This window comes from Aegilops tauschii, chromosome 7 (assembly GCF_002575655.3).
Source record: "Aegilops tauschii subsp. strangulata cultivar AL8/78 chromosome 7, Aet v6.0, whole genome shotgun sequence".
Classification (NCBI taxonomy): Eukaryota; Viridiplantae; Streptophyta; class Magnoliopsida; order Poales; family Poaceae; genus Aegilops; species Aegilops tauschii.
Genome location: NC_053041.3, coordinates 627,897,684 through 627,913,502, shown reverse-complemented (window position 1 = coordinate 627,913,502; position 15,819 = coordinate 627,897,684). Strand labels below are relative to the sequence as shown.

Genomic DNA, 15,819 nt, shown 5'->3' with positions numbered 1-15,819 from the left:
GACCTGGAGTTCGAGGAGTCAGGAGCTGGTGGACTACCGAACACGCCCTTAATATGCCATGCTCCCAGTTTTGCGCTCAGTGCCACATCTTGATTTGATTAGGCATAGCACATCACGACATGCTCCAAGTTTTGGGCTCAGTGCAGAATCCAAGTTCATATTGATAATAATAAGTATTAAATATTGACCACCATTTATTTTCCTGTCTTTTGAATGCACTCCATTTATAATATACTTATGCATGTGGTTCATCTGATATTCTGATGTACTACCTCTGTTCATTTTTATAAGACGTTTTAGACATTCAGACACTGTTGAAAACAGTACAGAGCAACCTGTCTGAAATGTCTTATAAAAACAAACGGAGGGAGTATATATTCTTGCATCTTGTTCAGCTCTTAATGTGTCTGGCATTTTGTGCTTTTCAGGAACAAAGAGGCGCAGACCTAAGCTTCATAAGACTGAAGATGAGACCGTTGAGGATGACAACAATATTAATAAAGAGAACAACGGTACCACTAACAATGGTCGTGACGCCATTGTCTCCAAGAGACCAAAGAGAACAGCTGCCTGTTCTAATTTCAAACAGAAGGCGGTTGACTTGTCTGAAGAAGATATGCTTGTCACAATCAAGGAAATCCGTATTGAAGAGGAAGCAGAGGCTGTTAGGTTGACAAAAACAGGGCCTGAAGATAAGAAACCTCGCAGAAAACTCTGTGATTTCATCCTGCATGATGGAGATGGTAATCCGCAACCTTTTGAAATGTCTCAAAGTGATGGTATCTCCATAACAGCTGTTGTCATGCCCTTTGATGCTGATATGAAAAAGCCCAGGGAAAAGGGAATACGCTGTGAGAGATTTGGGCCAATCAAGGACTGGGCAATTTCTGGCTACAAAGAAAGCACTGTGATAATTTGGCTCTCAACCGAACTAGCTGATTATGAATGTGTGAAGCCAGCAAGTAGTTACCGGTCTTTTTTTGATCTTTTCAGCCAGAAGGCCCATGTCTGCGTTGAAGTTTACAGAAAGCTAGTCAGATCAGTTGGCGGAAATCCTTTGCTGGGTCTGGAAGAGTTGCTTGCTAGTGTTGTACGTTCCATTAATTCAGAGAGAAGATTCAGTGGAACGGTGAGAAAGGACTTTGTAATCTCAATTGGTGAGTTTATCCATAACCAGCTTACTGCATTGGACCATACAGCAAACAACGATGATGAGATACTGTCCACACTGCCTGCTCTTGTTTCCCTAAGAAATGGATGTAAATCTAGGGTGGAATTCAGCAGGTTGGCAGCTATGACTTCAAATGGAACTCTGACGATCAAGGATGGGCAATGTAAGGAGGCGACTGAAAATGAGGATGAAGATGAGAAATTAGCAAGACTGTTGCAGGATGAGGAAGAGTGGAAGATGAACAAGAAGCAGAGAGGCAAGCGTGAAAATTCACAGAACAATGTCTACATCAAGATTAGTGAAACGGAGATTGCCAATGACTACCCAATGCCAGCATACTATAAACCATCTAGCGTAGAAATGGATGAGTACATGCTTGACAGCGAAGATGCCATGCTTATGGAGGAACTGCCAACAAGAATACTCAACAATTGGGCTCTGTATAATTCAGATGCCAGACTCATCCCTTTGGAGCTCGTTCCTATGAAGGCAGGTGCTGAAAATGACATAGTGATCTTTGGGTCTGGTTTTATGAGAGAAGATGATCATAACTTCTGTTCAACAGCCGAGTCAACACAGTCGTCTTCTTCCTCAAGTAAATCTGGCCAGGAAGATCAAGGGATTGCAGTTTATCTAAGTCCAATCAAGGAATGGGTTGTAGAATTTGGTGGTGAAATGATCTGCATATTAATTCGAACTGACATAGCTTGGTAAATACTCCTGCAACTCTAATTCATTCTGTACTATAAGCACACCTGCTCAATAGTTTGCCATGCATTTAAGATCTTATGTCTTGAAATCTATATTTTATTGTATGCATGGAATGCAATTCCTTCCTATTAAACCTCCCTCTAACTCACATATGAATTTAAATTATTTCAGGTACAAATTACGCCAGCCAACAAAGCAGTATGCGCCATGGTGTGACACTGTCCTTAAAACAGCAAGGCTGGCTGTCAGTGTCATCGCCCTTCTAAAAGAACAAACTCGCGCTTCCAAACTTGCTTTCGCTGATGTTGTTAAGAGAGTAGCAGAATTTGAGAAAGGGCACCGTGCATTTATTTCAACAAATGCAGCGCTTGTTGAAAGATATGTTGTGGTGCATGGACAGATAATTCTTCAGCAGTTTGCAACTTATCCAGAAAGGACTATTCAACAAAGTGCCTTCATCACAGGACTTCTTGCGAAGATGGAAGAACGAAGGCACATAAAACTAGCAATGAAGAAAAAAACTCAGGCAACAAGGGGAGAGAATCTGAACCCAAGTGCAAATATGGGCCCAATACTTAAAAGAAAACTTATGCGTGCGACAACTACAGGGTTGATCAGCAAGATATGGAGTGATTACTATGCAACTCATTTCCCAGAGGATTCCAAGGAGGGAGATGAGAATGATGACCAGAAGGAAATTGAGGAGGAACAGGAAGAGAATGAAGATGATGATGCTGAGGTGGAGGTTAAAGTTGATGAGGAAGCTGTTTTTAGGACCCCGCCATCAACGAGGTCTAAAAAGTCATCTACAAATGCTTGTAAAGAAATTGAATGGGAGGGCCAAACAGTTGGGAAAACACTCTCTGGAGAAGTTCTGTACAAATGTGCTAGAGTTCGAGATCTCAGTATTGCTGTTGGTGGGGCAGTCACACTAGAAGATGATTCAGGAGAAACCATCATGTGTTTTGTTGAGTATATGTATGAGAAACATGATGGTACACAAATGATCCATGGAAGAATTCTGCAAAAGGGTTCACACACTGTCCTTGGCAATGCTGCAAATGAACGAGAGGTTTTCTTTACTAATAGTTGTTTGGAATTCGAAACAAGTGACATCAAGGAATCAGTGTCCGTCAATTTTCAGCAGATTCCTTGGGGCCATGAGTGCAGAAAGGAGCACCTAGAAGCTATTAAGATGGAGAGGGCCACTGCAGAGGACAGGAAGAGGAAAGGTTTGCCTGTGGAGTATATCTGCAAAAGCTTATACTGTCCTGAGAAAGGTGCCTTTTTCTCCCTCCCTTCTGATAAACTGGGCACTGGAACTGGCCGCTGTAGTTCTTGTGAGGAGCGAGAAGCAGTTGGTGATGAATTCAAAATATTATCAGAGACCAGCTTTCTCCTCAACAATGTTACATACAATGTTCATGACTTTCTGTACATTAGGCCTGAGTTTTTCTCTGAAGTCGAGGGTCAGGGGACGTACAAGGCTGGAAGAAATGTAGGCCTGAAGCCTTATGTGGTGTGTCATCTTCTGAGTATCAAAGCTTCTGTTGGATCGAAGAAAGCTAATCCAGAATCAACCAAAGTCAGTGTAAGAAGGCTATACAGGCCAGATGATATTTCATCAGCGAAAGCTTACTCTACAGACATCAGAGAGGTTTTTCACTTTGCCTTTTTGTTTACAGTCTACTGTTCACTTCATTATTGTTGATCCTCATCAATACCTGTGATTCCAAATAACCTTTTGGTTTGTACATTTGGTATTCAATGTTCTCTTTGTTTGATCCAGGTATACTACAGTGAAGATATAGTGAGTGTGCCAGCTGTGATGATAGAGGGGAAATGTGAGGTTACAGCAAAGAATGACCTTCCAAACTCAAATCTTCCAGTGGTGGTTGATCATGCCTTTTACTGTGAGTATTCATATGATCCTGGTACTGGAGCTCTCAAGCAGGTTAGTTATTGCCAAACTTCAGCTTTTGATCTTCTCCAGTTACTTTTGCGTTTATTTTGTTGAGAAACTGCTTCAGATAGTTGACTGAGCCTGTCTTGTCTTTGAACCAGCTACCGACCAATGTTAAGCTCGAGATCCTGACAAGGAAGGCACATGCTGTGAAAAAGAATAAAGGAAAGCAGATTTGTGACAATTTGCAAGCTGATTCTGACAAACAGAAGAATGTGACACCAGAAAACTGTCTTGCAACCCTTGATATTTTTGCTGGCTGTGGAGGTTTGTCTGAAGGGTTGCAGCTATCTGGTAATTATATTTCCATCTGCATGTTTTTTATTAGATGCTTGCTGGAAGATAGAACAAACTTGGCCTCCATATACTTTCTGATCATTCGACTTTACAGGCGCATCACGTACAAAATGGGCAATTGAATATGAAGAACCTGCTGGGGATGCATTTGGTGAAAATCATCCAGAGGCAGTGGTATTTGTGGAGAACTGCAATGTGATTCTGAAGTATGCAGCCACCTTTCCCCCCTTTGGACGTACTAAACCTATTATTCCTGTATCTCCCAACTCACATGTGACCATTTGCCTTTGCAGGGCAATAATGGACAAGTGTGGTGATGTTGATGATTGCATCTCAACTACCGAGGCTTCTGAACGGGCAGCTAAATTTTCAGATGAGAAGATTAAAAATCTTCCTGTGCCAGGTGAAGTAGAGTTCATCAATGGTGGCCCTCCATGCCAGGTTGGTTGGTTGCTTCACCTATATGCCAGGAGAATGCTCGATGCTTTGTTAATCTTCAGTGCTGCTGCTTGACACTCTGTCCATCTTTTCTCAGGGGTTCTCTGGAATGAACAGATTCAACCAAAGTCCATGGAGCAAAGTTCAGTGTGAGATGATTTTAGCATTCCTGTCCTTTGCGGAGTATTTCCGGCCTAGGTTCTTCCTTTTGGAAAATGTTAGGAACTTTGTTTCATTCAACAAAGGCCAGACCTTCAGACTGACACTAGCATCACTCCTGGAGATGGGATACCAGGTGCCTGACACTTGCTCTCCTCTGTTTGTCCTTGTGCTATGGCATTCCTTCATATTCACATGTTCTAAACCTCTGCATTTTTCATAGGTCCGGTTTGGAATTTTAGAGGCAGGTGCTTATGGCGTTGCACAGTCCAGGAAAAGGGCATTCATCTGGGCTGCTGCACCTGGGGAGACCCTTCCTGATTGGCCTGAACCGATGCACGTCTTCGCCAGCCCTGAGTTGAAAATCAATCTACCAGAAGGGAAATACTATGCCGCTGCTAAGAGCACTGCTGGAGGGGCTCCTTTCCGCTCTATAACAGTCAGGGATACAATTGGTGATCTGCCGCCGGTGGAGAATGGTGCCAGCAAACCGACAATACCGGTAGGTTTATATCAGTACATCCCTACTCCACTTCAGTCTCTTGTGTCAATGCTCTTGGTTGATATGCACAAGCTGAATTTTCTCCCTTGTGTGCTGTAGTATGGAAGTGAGCCTGTCTCCTGGTTCCAGAAGAAGATTCGAGGCGATGCACCCTCGCTGAGTGATCACATATCTAAAGAGATGAACGAGCTCAATCTCATAAGGTGCAAGCACATCCCGAAGCGCCCTGGCTGTGACTGGCATGACCTCCCAGATGAGAAGGTAGCATTCTGCCATTTTCTTTTTCATTCGACGGAAATCCTTTTCTGCTGCTTTCTACCGCCTTGTTTGTTGGTAGCCAATCATGTGATGTACTGGTAGCTGATTTTCATCATGTTGTGGATGCAGGTGAAGCTATCGACGGGGCAAACGGTGGAGTTGATCCCTTGGTGCTTGCCAAACACGGCCAAAAGGCACAATCAGTGGAAAGGCCTGTATGGGAGGTTGGACTGGGAGGGCAATTTCCCCACATCTGTGACAGATCCCCAGCCAATGGGCAAGGTTGGCATGTGCTTCCACCCTGATCAGGACAGGATCATCACTGTTCGTGAGTGCGCCCGATCCCAGGTAAAGCACACAATCAACATATATGCTCCCTAAATGCTACCACTGCATATACTGTAGTGCACACTACACAGTAATACATCCATCGGTGCCTCAACAACTACTGTCGACTAAAATGAAGCGTCTAGTTCAGACTTCAGAGTAGTTCACAGCTGCCACTAGAGTAGTAGATTGAGCTATGTTATCATAATCAGATCATAGTGCTCTGCTCGTGCAATCACAGTTGCCTTGTCTGCAATCTGGAAGCAGATCAGAATGTAATGCATTACACCATGAATCGAATGAATCAGCTGCTTTATTTCTGAAGATCTCTGATGCAATCCCATGACATAACTGGCGTGAATGTGCTTGCAGGGCTTCCCCGATGGATACCATTTCGCTGGCAACATCCAGAGCAAGCACCGGCAGATCGGGAACGCTGTGCCGCCTCCCCTCTCCTACGCGCTCGGGAGAAAGCTCAAGCAAGCCATCGACGCCAAGCCTCGACTGGCTTAAGTTCACTGCATGATACAAGTCCTGTCTTTTTTTGGTTGGTCCGAGTGGGACTTCATTTATCATTGGCCCCTATATGTATGTTCTGGGAGCAATTGACTCTGAAGCTATATACAGGCTGGTAGCTTGAACTGCTTTTTTGTGTATCTGATGTACTCTTCATAAGAGGAGGATTAAAAACATCAGATGCTGTTGGATGGATGGATGAAGTTTAGAGGGAACTAACGGACTCTTAGCACTGGGGGTGTAATCTTTTTGTAAACAACTGTGATGCCAACTTTCCGTTCCTGCAACTTTGCAAATGTCTTCCAAAGTTGTGAAGGGAAAATATAGCATCAATCTTACCTTTTGTATTGGCCACCTGAATGAAACCAACCCTTGAGCTCACTTTGTTGCCTTGTCTCTGTTTCATGCATCGACTTTTGTAAGAATCAATCTCCTTTGTTGACCTGTTGCTCTGCTGTTGTATTCATACATCAGTAAGGATTTACTGGTGAGGATTACCATCTTCTGAACAGTTGGTTGTTTTCCAATGCTGCGAAGGCAAGAAAATGTAGCAGTAGCAGCGCGAACCAAGCTCTCAATCTTCAGTTCTTCAGCAATCACAACCCATCTCGTTCGTGTGTCAACTTCTTCAGACATGGTCTCCGCTTACCCTGTTACTCTGTTAGTTCACTAAATAATGGAATTCATCTGCCTGTTGTGTATATGATGTACTCTTGGTAAGAGAAGGATTAGAAACATCGGATGCTGGCGGATGGATGGAGGGATCGGACTGTTAGCGCCAGGGATGTAGGTGTAATCTTTTTTGTAAGCAGCAACTGTGATGCAATCAATACCAAAATGGAGGCAGTTTTGTGTTTCTATGTTTTCTGTTCTTGGCATCAGACCCAGTTGTTGTTTTCCAAAGTTGGGAGAAAAACTGATAATATAGCAGCAACCTACCTTTTGTAATCGCCACCATGAAACCAACTCCTGAGCTCGCTTTGTTGCCCAATCTCTGTTTAATGCATCAACTTTCAAAATTTACCCTGTCAGTGCATTCATACATAAGAATTTACAAGCGAGGATTTCAAAATTCAACTGTTGCTTCCAAAGTTGCGAAGGAAAGAAATTGTAGTGGCGATACGAACCCGACTCACCTGACGCCTTCCATCCATGTATCAACTTCTCTAGGAATCTTCGGTGTCGACCCAGTTAGTTTGTTCAATCACACAGCACATGATAATAACAACATAAGATTCATTGAACTTCACAATCTTTATTATTTCCACCATTAGTCAGCAAGGGGGGATGATGATTTAGTGATTTACACACTTGCTTGCTCCTTGGAGCAACAGTCTTAGTACTGCAAATTTTCCCCTTGAGATGGGAACGGCTTGGGATCATCGCGGTCAGCTCCAGAATTTCACTTGAGCAAGTGCAGTGCAAACAAGATTCAGAACTCCCCGCAAATGGGAAGACAGAGATCCTGTCTACAGAGTATATGCAGCGTTGGAAGTACGAAGATTGGTACCACAACTACTACTGTCTGAGATCTTCCAATACCAGAGAGGAAGAGCCACGCCAAGAATTGAAGAATCAATTGTGGAGGAGGGGACGGCGCCGTCGCCGTCGAAGCCGCGCCGTTCGTCCCCGCCGCGGCCGAAGCAGAGAGAGCATGGAGCGCGGGCGGTGGACGAGGCCGAGGAAGAGGAGCAGGAGGGCGGCGAGCGCGTGGCTGGCTTGGACGTAGACGAGGTTCCGCCGCGCCCTGGCCCGCGCATCGCCGTAGCTCGCTGGAGGCCGTCGCGTTCGGCACCTCCCGCCACGCCCGCGGCCTGCTCTCCGTGGCGCAGACGGCTGACCACCGCGCGGGAGAAGAAGGCGACCCCAGCCTCCGCGGCCGGGGACGACGAGGAGAGCGCCTCGCCGTCGCCATTCGCGTCGGGGCGGCGGCGGCAGCGGCGAGGGTCACTAGGTTCATAACTATTCCCTCCCTAAATATTTATCTTTTTAGAGATTTCAAATGGACTATCACATACCAATGTATACCGAGGCCGGACAACAGTACAACGACGAAGTAGTTTCCTTTTTTGGAGGGCTACGAAGAAGTAGCAGTACTCTGCTTTGGTTCGAGTCTTCGAGAACAGAGAAAGGACCATCGACGGCTACCTTCGCCGCCACAGCTGTGCCCTTTCCTGGGCGCGTCGTCGGAGCCCGGCGGTGCGTGGTGGCGAGGGCGTCTGCGACGATGGCGGTGGCGACTCCGGCAGCGGCCGGGAGGACGCACTATGAGGTGCTCGGGGTGGGCGCGGGGGCCAGCAGGGGCGAGATCAAGGCGGCGTACCGGCGCCTGGCAAGGGAGGTGCACCCGGACGCCGCCGGTGGAGGTGGCGACGAGGGCTACTAGATCAGGTGACACATGTAAACTGCGGCACGCGGGAGACGTTTTTAGAACATCTCCTATGCGTTCGATCATTAGCAAGATGCAAATATGTACTACTAGATCAATTAGTCTACTTGTAAAAAAGACGGCCTAAAGCCCGAGGGATCTGTATTATGGGCCTGTTTGGGACTGCTCTGCTCTTTAAAATTCAACTCTGCTCCGAAAAACACAAGCCAAACAGGGGCAGCTCCACGATATGCTGCTCCGCAAAAAACTAGAATCTGGGGTATACCTTCTAGTTTTTTATGAAGCTCCTCAGGAGGTGCTTCAAAAAACTCTAGAAGCTGGAGTTGGGTGGAAATTACCCACCACTGCCACCAGTAAGTGGATACCCCTTCGTTTCTCCGTCCTCAATTAAATAGATCCTTTCCACCAAATTTCACATTCTTGAAGCTGGAGCTAGATGGAAGCCAAACATTATCTTTGATAGTGCTACAACTTCTGCTTGAAACTGCTCCAAAGTGAATTTATTGGAGCGAAACTGATTTTGAAGAAGCGGAGCAGTCCCAAACAAGCCCTATGTATAGCTCTTTTGGTTTGAGGAGGAATCACCAAGTACAACAACCATCCATGCGATCATTTCTGAGATATTGTCACATCAGCACTTTGATAAGATGAAAAAAGAATATTGTCATCATGTGACCAAGCTTTCTCTTGAGGAGGAGATAATCATGCCACCGATGCCGCAAATCCGCATCGAAAAGAAGACAACCTTAGTAATGATAAGGTGAAGAAATCAAAGAATAGACAATTGAAAGTGCTTTTCTTTGCGGAGAGTTATGCCTTTTCTGCCCTCGAGGTAGCGAGTTAAGAAAGAAACAAAACTATATCTGTCATGACTCATGGGTTCACATTGTTTAGAGAAAAGGAAGCTACAAGTAAGATTGGAATAATTAATACTTCCTCCGTCTTAAAATAAATGTCTTGAGCTTAGTACAAATTTGTACTAGAGCTAGTACGAAGTTGAGACACTTATTTTGGGAGGGAGGGAGTATGTTCCAAAAAGAACAACTCACTAGATTCTACTACCAAGGTAATGAACAAGCAAAGACCAAAAAAAAAATTGATAACCAGATGTGATTCCCTTAGCGTAGAGGTGTGCTTTTCTGGTCCTCCAAGTAGTGAGCTAAGAAACAAACTATAAACTTGCATGTCTTCATCGCAAGTTCGCATGATTACAACTAATAATAATAAATTAATAAAACAAGTAAGCATGGAATAATTGATAACTTTCGAGAAGAAGAATCATTCCCTCGAGTTGACAATACCTATATGGTCCCACCCATGTACGTTGAAGAAAAAATTGTATGACATCTCATGTGATTGGACCATTGTTAGTCTTGTTAGTTTTGCACACGAGTCTCTCTAGCATTAACAAACATGATACAATTCCATGGAACATAAGTTTTGTTTTGTGCCTAAATGGGAAGACGCAAAGCAAGACTAAAGATGTCAAAGTGTTGATGGATTGGTTACCACAATATGTTTTTAGATTTTTTTTTCTTAGTGATTTTGTTGATGGATTGGTTACCATAATCTGTTTTCTAGATTTTTTTCTTAGGGATTTTCGGAATGATTGGTTTTTTAGGGCAATTGTGATTGATTATTGGCAATTCTAATTATGTCCAACAATAAATAGTACTTGCACCACAGGAGGCCCGACAGGTCAGACCGTGAGGACCATTTTGAAGCTCTTCACCATGGGAGCTCCTATCTTCCGCGTTTTGCGGCAATTAGCAGCCGGACGCACACACAAATGGCCACATGGGCCGACCCAACAGCAGGACTGTGGTATGCAAAATTCCAAAAATTAGTGCTGTGGCTGGGAGTCAAACACAAGACGACCTTATGCTCTCGGACGCAGCGGCATACAAATGCACGGCCAAGCATTTGTGACTAATGAGTAGCGTGGTACTTGAAGAAGTAGGAATAGCCATAGATTTAAAATTTCAAACATGTTTTTTAAAACTGAATACTTTTTGAAATGCAAACATTTTTCAACATTTTGAAAACATGAACAATCCTGAAAAATTGGAACACATTTTGAAATTTTAAAAAAATGAGAACAAAATTTGAAACTCTGAACTGTCAATAAAATACGAACAATTTTCGAGAAACATGATTTTTTCATACTTTGACCTTTTTTGAAAATGGGAACTAATTTCAAGATTCTAAACACTTTGGAAAATGTGAACTTTTTTGTTCAACGTGAACAAATTTTAGAATTTTCGAACATTTTTTGAACACGCGGACAAATTTTGAAAAATGAGAACAAAAAAACTACATGTCAACAACAAATTGCAGAGCTGCACAGTAAGTTTATGAGTTGACCAGAATTTTTACAACTAATGTGTGTTCTGAATGTGTAGTATTGCTCACTGTCAGTATTCTGCAGCGGGCAAGGCGAAGGCGCATCGGCAAACCGTGGAGCAGGAGCACTTGCTCCAGAGGCTGGCTGGGCAGATCTCCTTGGACGACAGCGACAGATCCAGCTCCGACGACGGCATGCCTCTGCCTCCAACGCCTACACGGAGGGCCAAAGCAGCACTGCCACCGCAAGGAGAAGGGGCTTTCCTCCACCCTTGTCCGTTTAGTTTAGTTTTACTTATGTTTAAGTGCTGTCCGGCCGATGCAAACTTGTTAATTTGCTTGCCTGATGACCGCTTATATATATGTGAATTTTGCATGCCTGATTTAAGTTTGTTTGTTGCTAGCTACTTCGTTGAAGATCTATATATATAGGTTAATTTTTTATGTTGCATGCATTGCATGGATATAAAGGACCATGAGGTAGACGGCTGCGGATGCAGCAAAATGAGAGGTGCCCGATCGACTTTTGAAGTATATGCTCTGACAAGACAGGTAGTGGAGGAGCGGGGGACGCGGATGCGTGCCCTTAGCCGTGAGTGTCCATGGACACTCCTGGGCTCCAAGTGTACAGAATCAATAATGCTCTTTCCCTTGCCCCGTCCTTACCAAGAAGTGCACGGCGCTCGCTGCTTTTCTTCCTCGGTTTGGAAGAAAATAAATCCGACCTGCAGCATGTTTGTCTATATATATATATATACTCGATGAATGCGACGTCCGAAGCAGGTGGAACGAGCACCGATCATTTCTGTGCATTATTGTAGGGCCATAGATCGAGACATCATCCGACCTGCAGCTCCATCCGTTTAACGTTATCTTCTTCCTCTTGCTTGCTCTTGTTTTGGGTCTTCCTGTAACAGTTGTAACTCAAATGAAACCAAACAGTTGTAACTCTTCAGCAGCTCCCAAACCTTTTTCCGATCTTCCTGTAAGAAGAACAGAGCCATGGACTCCACGGATCAGTTTGACAACAGCCCTCTGCTAGACGGAGACGGCTCATCACAAGAGGTTTGTACTCTCTCTCTCCCTCTCTCTCTCTCCCTCCCTCTCTCTCTCTCTCTCTCTCTCTCTCCCTCCCTCCCTCGCTCTCTACCTCTCTCTCTTCCGGCAACAGTGTCTTTAAGTCTAAGCAAACGGTTTCCATGCTTAGTTACCTGATGAAGCAAGCCGTACTAAATTTCAAACTTGTGCTCTGGTGATTTGCTTTATATATAAAGCGGGGCGAAAGCCTTTTTCGGTATTCCTTTTTTTCTGAACCATGTGCCTATTCTTATTTAATACTCCCTTCATCCCAAAATAACTGTCTTAAGCTTAGTACAACTTTGTGCTAGAGACACTTATTTTAGGACGGAGGGAGTACGTAGTATAATCTATATAAATAAAGGAAGTATACTCTCCTTAATTAGCCATACTTACATGGATGCAGTCTATTCTGAGTTTCTGACAGCATCGAAATAGACAGGTGATGGCTCATGGTTTCAAAGAACATCTGTTTTGAGACTAAACTACTCCCAGTTTGCAACCATATAGTACCTTTATAATTATCGGATACCAGCTCTCCCTCTGTTCATACCAATTTACCTGTGAATGCACCATTAATTATATTACTTTAATGCACATTTCTCTGTTGCCACATCTTCGCAAAATTCAATGGGCGAGATTTATCATTATGATTACTTTTGCTTTACTGTGAAGTGCAGAATACAACAGAATATACAGGTGATGGGTCTGTTTGCATCAGTGGGAATCCTGCTTCCAGAAAACATACAGGGAATTGGAAGGCCTCCTTCTTAATCATAGGTCAGTCAGTACAGCACAATGCTCATGCATAAGTAACCTTCTGTTGGAAGACCATGTAATTGTGATGGTTAGATGCTTGTATGCATTTTTAAAAAATATAAATATTTGAACAACAGCATTAAAAAAATATAAATATACTTCACACTCAAGCGTTCATATATCATACACCCAGCGCGATCCCAACAGTATTTGTGAAGATAATTTGTCTCTTCAGTCAGTGAACGGAACTCTAGTTGAATTTGACACTAGAATTTTGTGGTCGCTTTCTGTATTCAATACAAGATCTAACAAAAAGCAAACTACTTTGTTGCAGTCTGTTCATTCTGTTGTTATCTTGCGTATTCTTCCATTGGAAAAAACCTAGTCAGTTATCTCACAAAAGTCCTACATGAAACAAATTTGGATGCTGCAAGACATGTTGCAACTTGGCAAGGTACTAGCTATCTCGCGCCTCTGGTTGGAGCCTTCGTTGCCGATTCATATCTGGGGAAGTACCGGACAGCTTTGATCGCCTGCAAGATTTTCATTATTGTAAGTGCTACAAATTATTCATGCCTATTTATGATCAAATTGACCACAAAGAGTCAAAGACTGCCCATATTTTGAATAATCATTGTCAAAGGAGATCCTGTACGCTGAAAGAGTAAGACCTTTGTTTTTAGTACATGATATCACGACGGTTCTGACGGATGAAAGACACTTATGCATATATAGTTCTGATATGATATGCGCATTCAACACTTTATTTTATCTCGAACATGCATCTAACTGTCTGTCATTTTGTATTGGAAGAAGAACATAAACATTGCGCAAAGCTCTAACACCTGCGAAAACATAGCCATAAAGGTGGCACTTACCAAAACAAAACAAAAGAGAAGCTATAGAAACCAAACAGCCCAAGAAAACTAGCAACCAACTTATATGCCTGATCGCAAGAGATCAAAAGATCTTTATTTACCTTAACATGTGCATTCAACATCTGAGTTCAGTTTTCTTAACATGTTTGCTTATGTTTTTTTTCTTCATTCTGTTGTTTAGGGAATGATGATGTTGCTTCTATCAGCAGCACTTCAATTAATCTCAGCCGGTCCTCACGCTTGGACTGTTTGGGTACATCTAGTCTCTTCTCAGTACACCATATTCTTGATTGGTTTGTACATGGTGGGTTTAGGGTATGGTGCACAGCGCCCTTGCGTCACGTCTTTTGGAGCCGATCAATTCGATGACACCGATTATGTGGAGAAAACCAGAAAGAGCTCCTTCTTCAATTGGCACTATTTCGCAATCAATGCTGGTTCATTGATTGCTGGGACTGTTATTGTCTGGGTTCAAGAACATGAAGGCTGGCTCTGGGGTTTTACAATTTCTACATTGTTTGTGACTTTAGGTGTATGTATTTTTTTCTTGGGCTCCATCGTGTATAGATTTCAGAAGCCTAGAGGAAGCCCTCTGACAAGACTATGCCAGGTTGTCATTGCAGCTACTCGGAACTTTGATAAAGTTTTGCCATGTGATTCCTCAGCTCTTTATGAGTTTATGGGGCAAGGCTCGGCAATCGAAGGCAGACGGAAATTGGAGCATACAACTGGACTCGAGTAATACTCTGCTGAGATTTTGACTCTTAAGTTAATAATTTATGCATTCATTCTATTTTGAATTTCCATTCAAGTATACTTGATTAGTCTATTTGCTAGTAATATGGTATTATAAGCTACATTTTAACTTATATTCGAATCCCTGAAAAGGGAATTTTTTTTACACTTTTGTGAAACTTCTATTGTGGTAAAAATGGATGTACTGAAATTCGTACAAAAAATATTTCTCTCTTCTATTTCAGTGTTAAGGGAAGTTGAAACACAGTCTGATCAAGTAGATTTCTATAATTAGTAAAGTGGTCACATTTTTCTTTCCCATTCAGGTTCTTTGATAAAGCTGCAATTGTGACATTACCTGACTGTGAATCTCCTGGCCAACATAATAAATGGAAGATTTGCACTGTCACTCAGGTTGAGGAGTTAAAGATTCTGATCAGGATGTTTCCAATTTGGTCGGCAATGATTTTGTTTGCTGCAGTTCAGGAACAAATGTCCTCAACATTTGTAGAGCAAGGGATGGCAATGGATAAACACATCGGGACTTTCGAAATACCTTCTGCATCCTTCCAGTGTGTAGATACAATTACTGTCATTGTACTGGTTCCAATTTATGAGAGACTCATTGTTCCAGTAATTAGAAAATTTACTGGCAGAGCGAATGGCATTACATCACCACAGCGAATAGGGATTGGTTTATGTTTCTCAATGTTCTCAATGGTGTCAGCAGCATTGGTGGAGGGTAACCGGCTACAGATTGCACAGGCCGAAGGTTTGGTGCACCGCAAGGTGGCTGTTCCGATGAGCATCATGTGGCAAGGACCCCAGTACTTCCTGCTAGGCGTCGCCGAGGTGTTCTCCAATATTGGGCTAACTGAGGCTTTCTATGATGAATCTCCAGATGGCATGCAAAGCTTATGTATGGCATTCTCGCTTGTTAACATGTCGGCTGGAAATTACCTTAGTTCATTTATCCTTTCCCTTGTGCCAGTATTCACAGCCAGAGGAGGCAGCCCAGGGTGGATACCTGATAACTTGAATGAAGGGCATTTGGATAGATTCTACCTGATGATGGCTGGGCTGAGTTTTTTTAATATAGTAGTCTTTGTATTCTGTGCTATGAGGTACAAATGTAAGAAGGCTTCCTGAGCCTCATTGACCTCTGCAATATGGCGAAGTGTGTGTAGAAATTGTACTGTGGTATATATCATCATGTGCAAAGGTAAACTATGCCGCAGGTAATTGCAATGCCGCATATCTCGTCTCGTGTAAAAGCACCCTTGGCTGAGCCCAACA

General features: G+C 43.3%; 2 protein-coding genes across 2 annotated transcripts; both read left to right on the top strand.

Annotated features, from left to right (window-relative positions):
• Window positions 1-514: 514 nt before the first annotated feature.
• On the top strand, window positions 515-6,685 carry LOC141027899 (DNA (cytosine-5)-methyltransferase 1A-like). Its single transcript, XM_073505504.1, has 11 exons — window positions 515-1,881; window positions 2,054-3,539; window positions 3,672-3,836; window positions 3,947-4,139; window positions 4,237-4,348; window positions 4,436-4,583; window positions 4,678-4,875; window positions 4,963-5,241; window positions 5,341-5,502; window positions 5,629-5,847; window positions 6,199-6,685. The coding sequence occupies exons 1-11, from the start codon at window positions 617-619 to the stop codon at window positions 6,337-6,339; spliced, it is 4,368 nt and encodes a 1,455-aa protein (XP_073361605.1). The 5' UTR covers window positions 515-616; the 3' UTR covers window positions 6,340-6,685.
• Window positions 6,686-11,856: 5,171 nt separating this feature from the next.
• On the top strand, window positions 11,857-15,819 carry LOC141027900 (protein NRT1/ PTR FAMILY 8.3-like). The gene is made up of 5 exons (XM_073505505.1): window positions 11,857-12,139; window positions 12,832-12,931; window positions 13,245-13,462; window positions 13,970-14,526; window positions 14,850-15,819. The coding sequence occupies exons 1-5, from the start codon at window positions 12,077-12,079 to the stop codon at window positions 15,670-15,672; spliced, it is 1,761 nt and encodes a 586-aa protein (XP_073361606.1). The 5' UTR covers window positions 11,857-12,076; the 3' UTR covers window positions 15,673-15,819.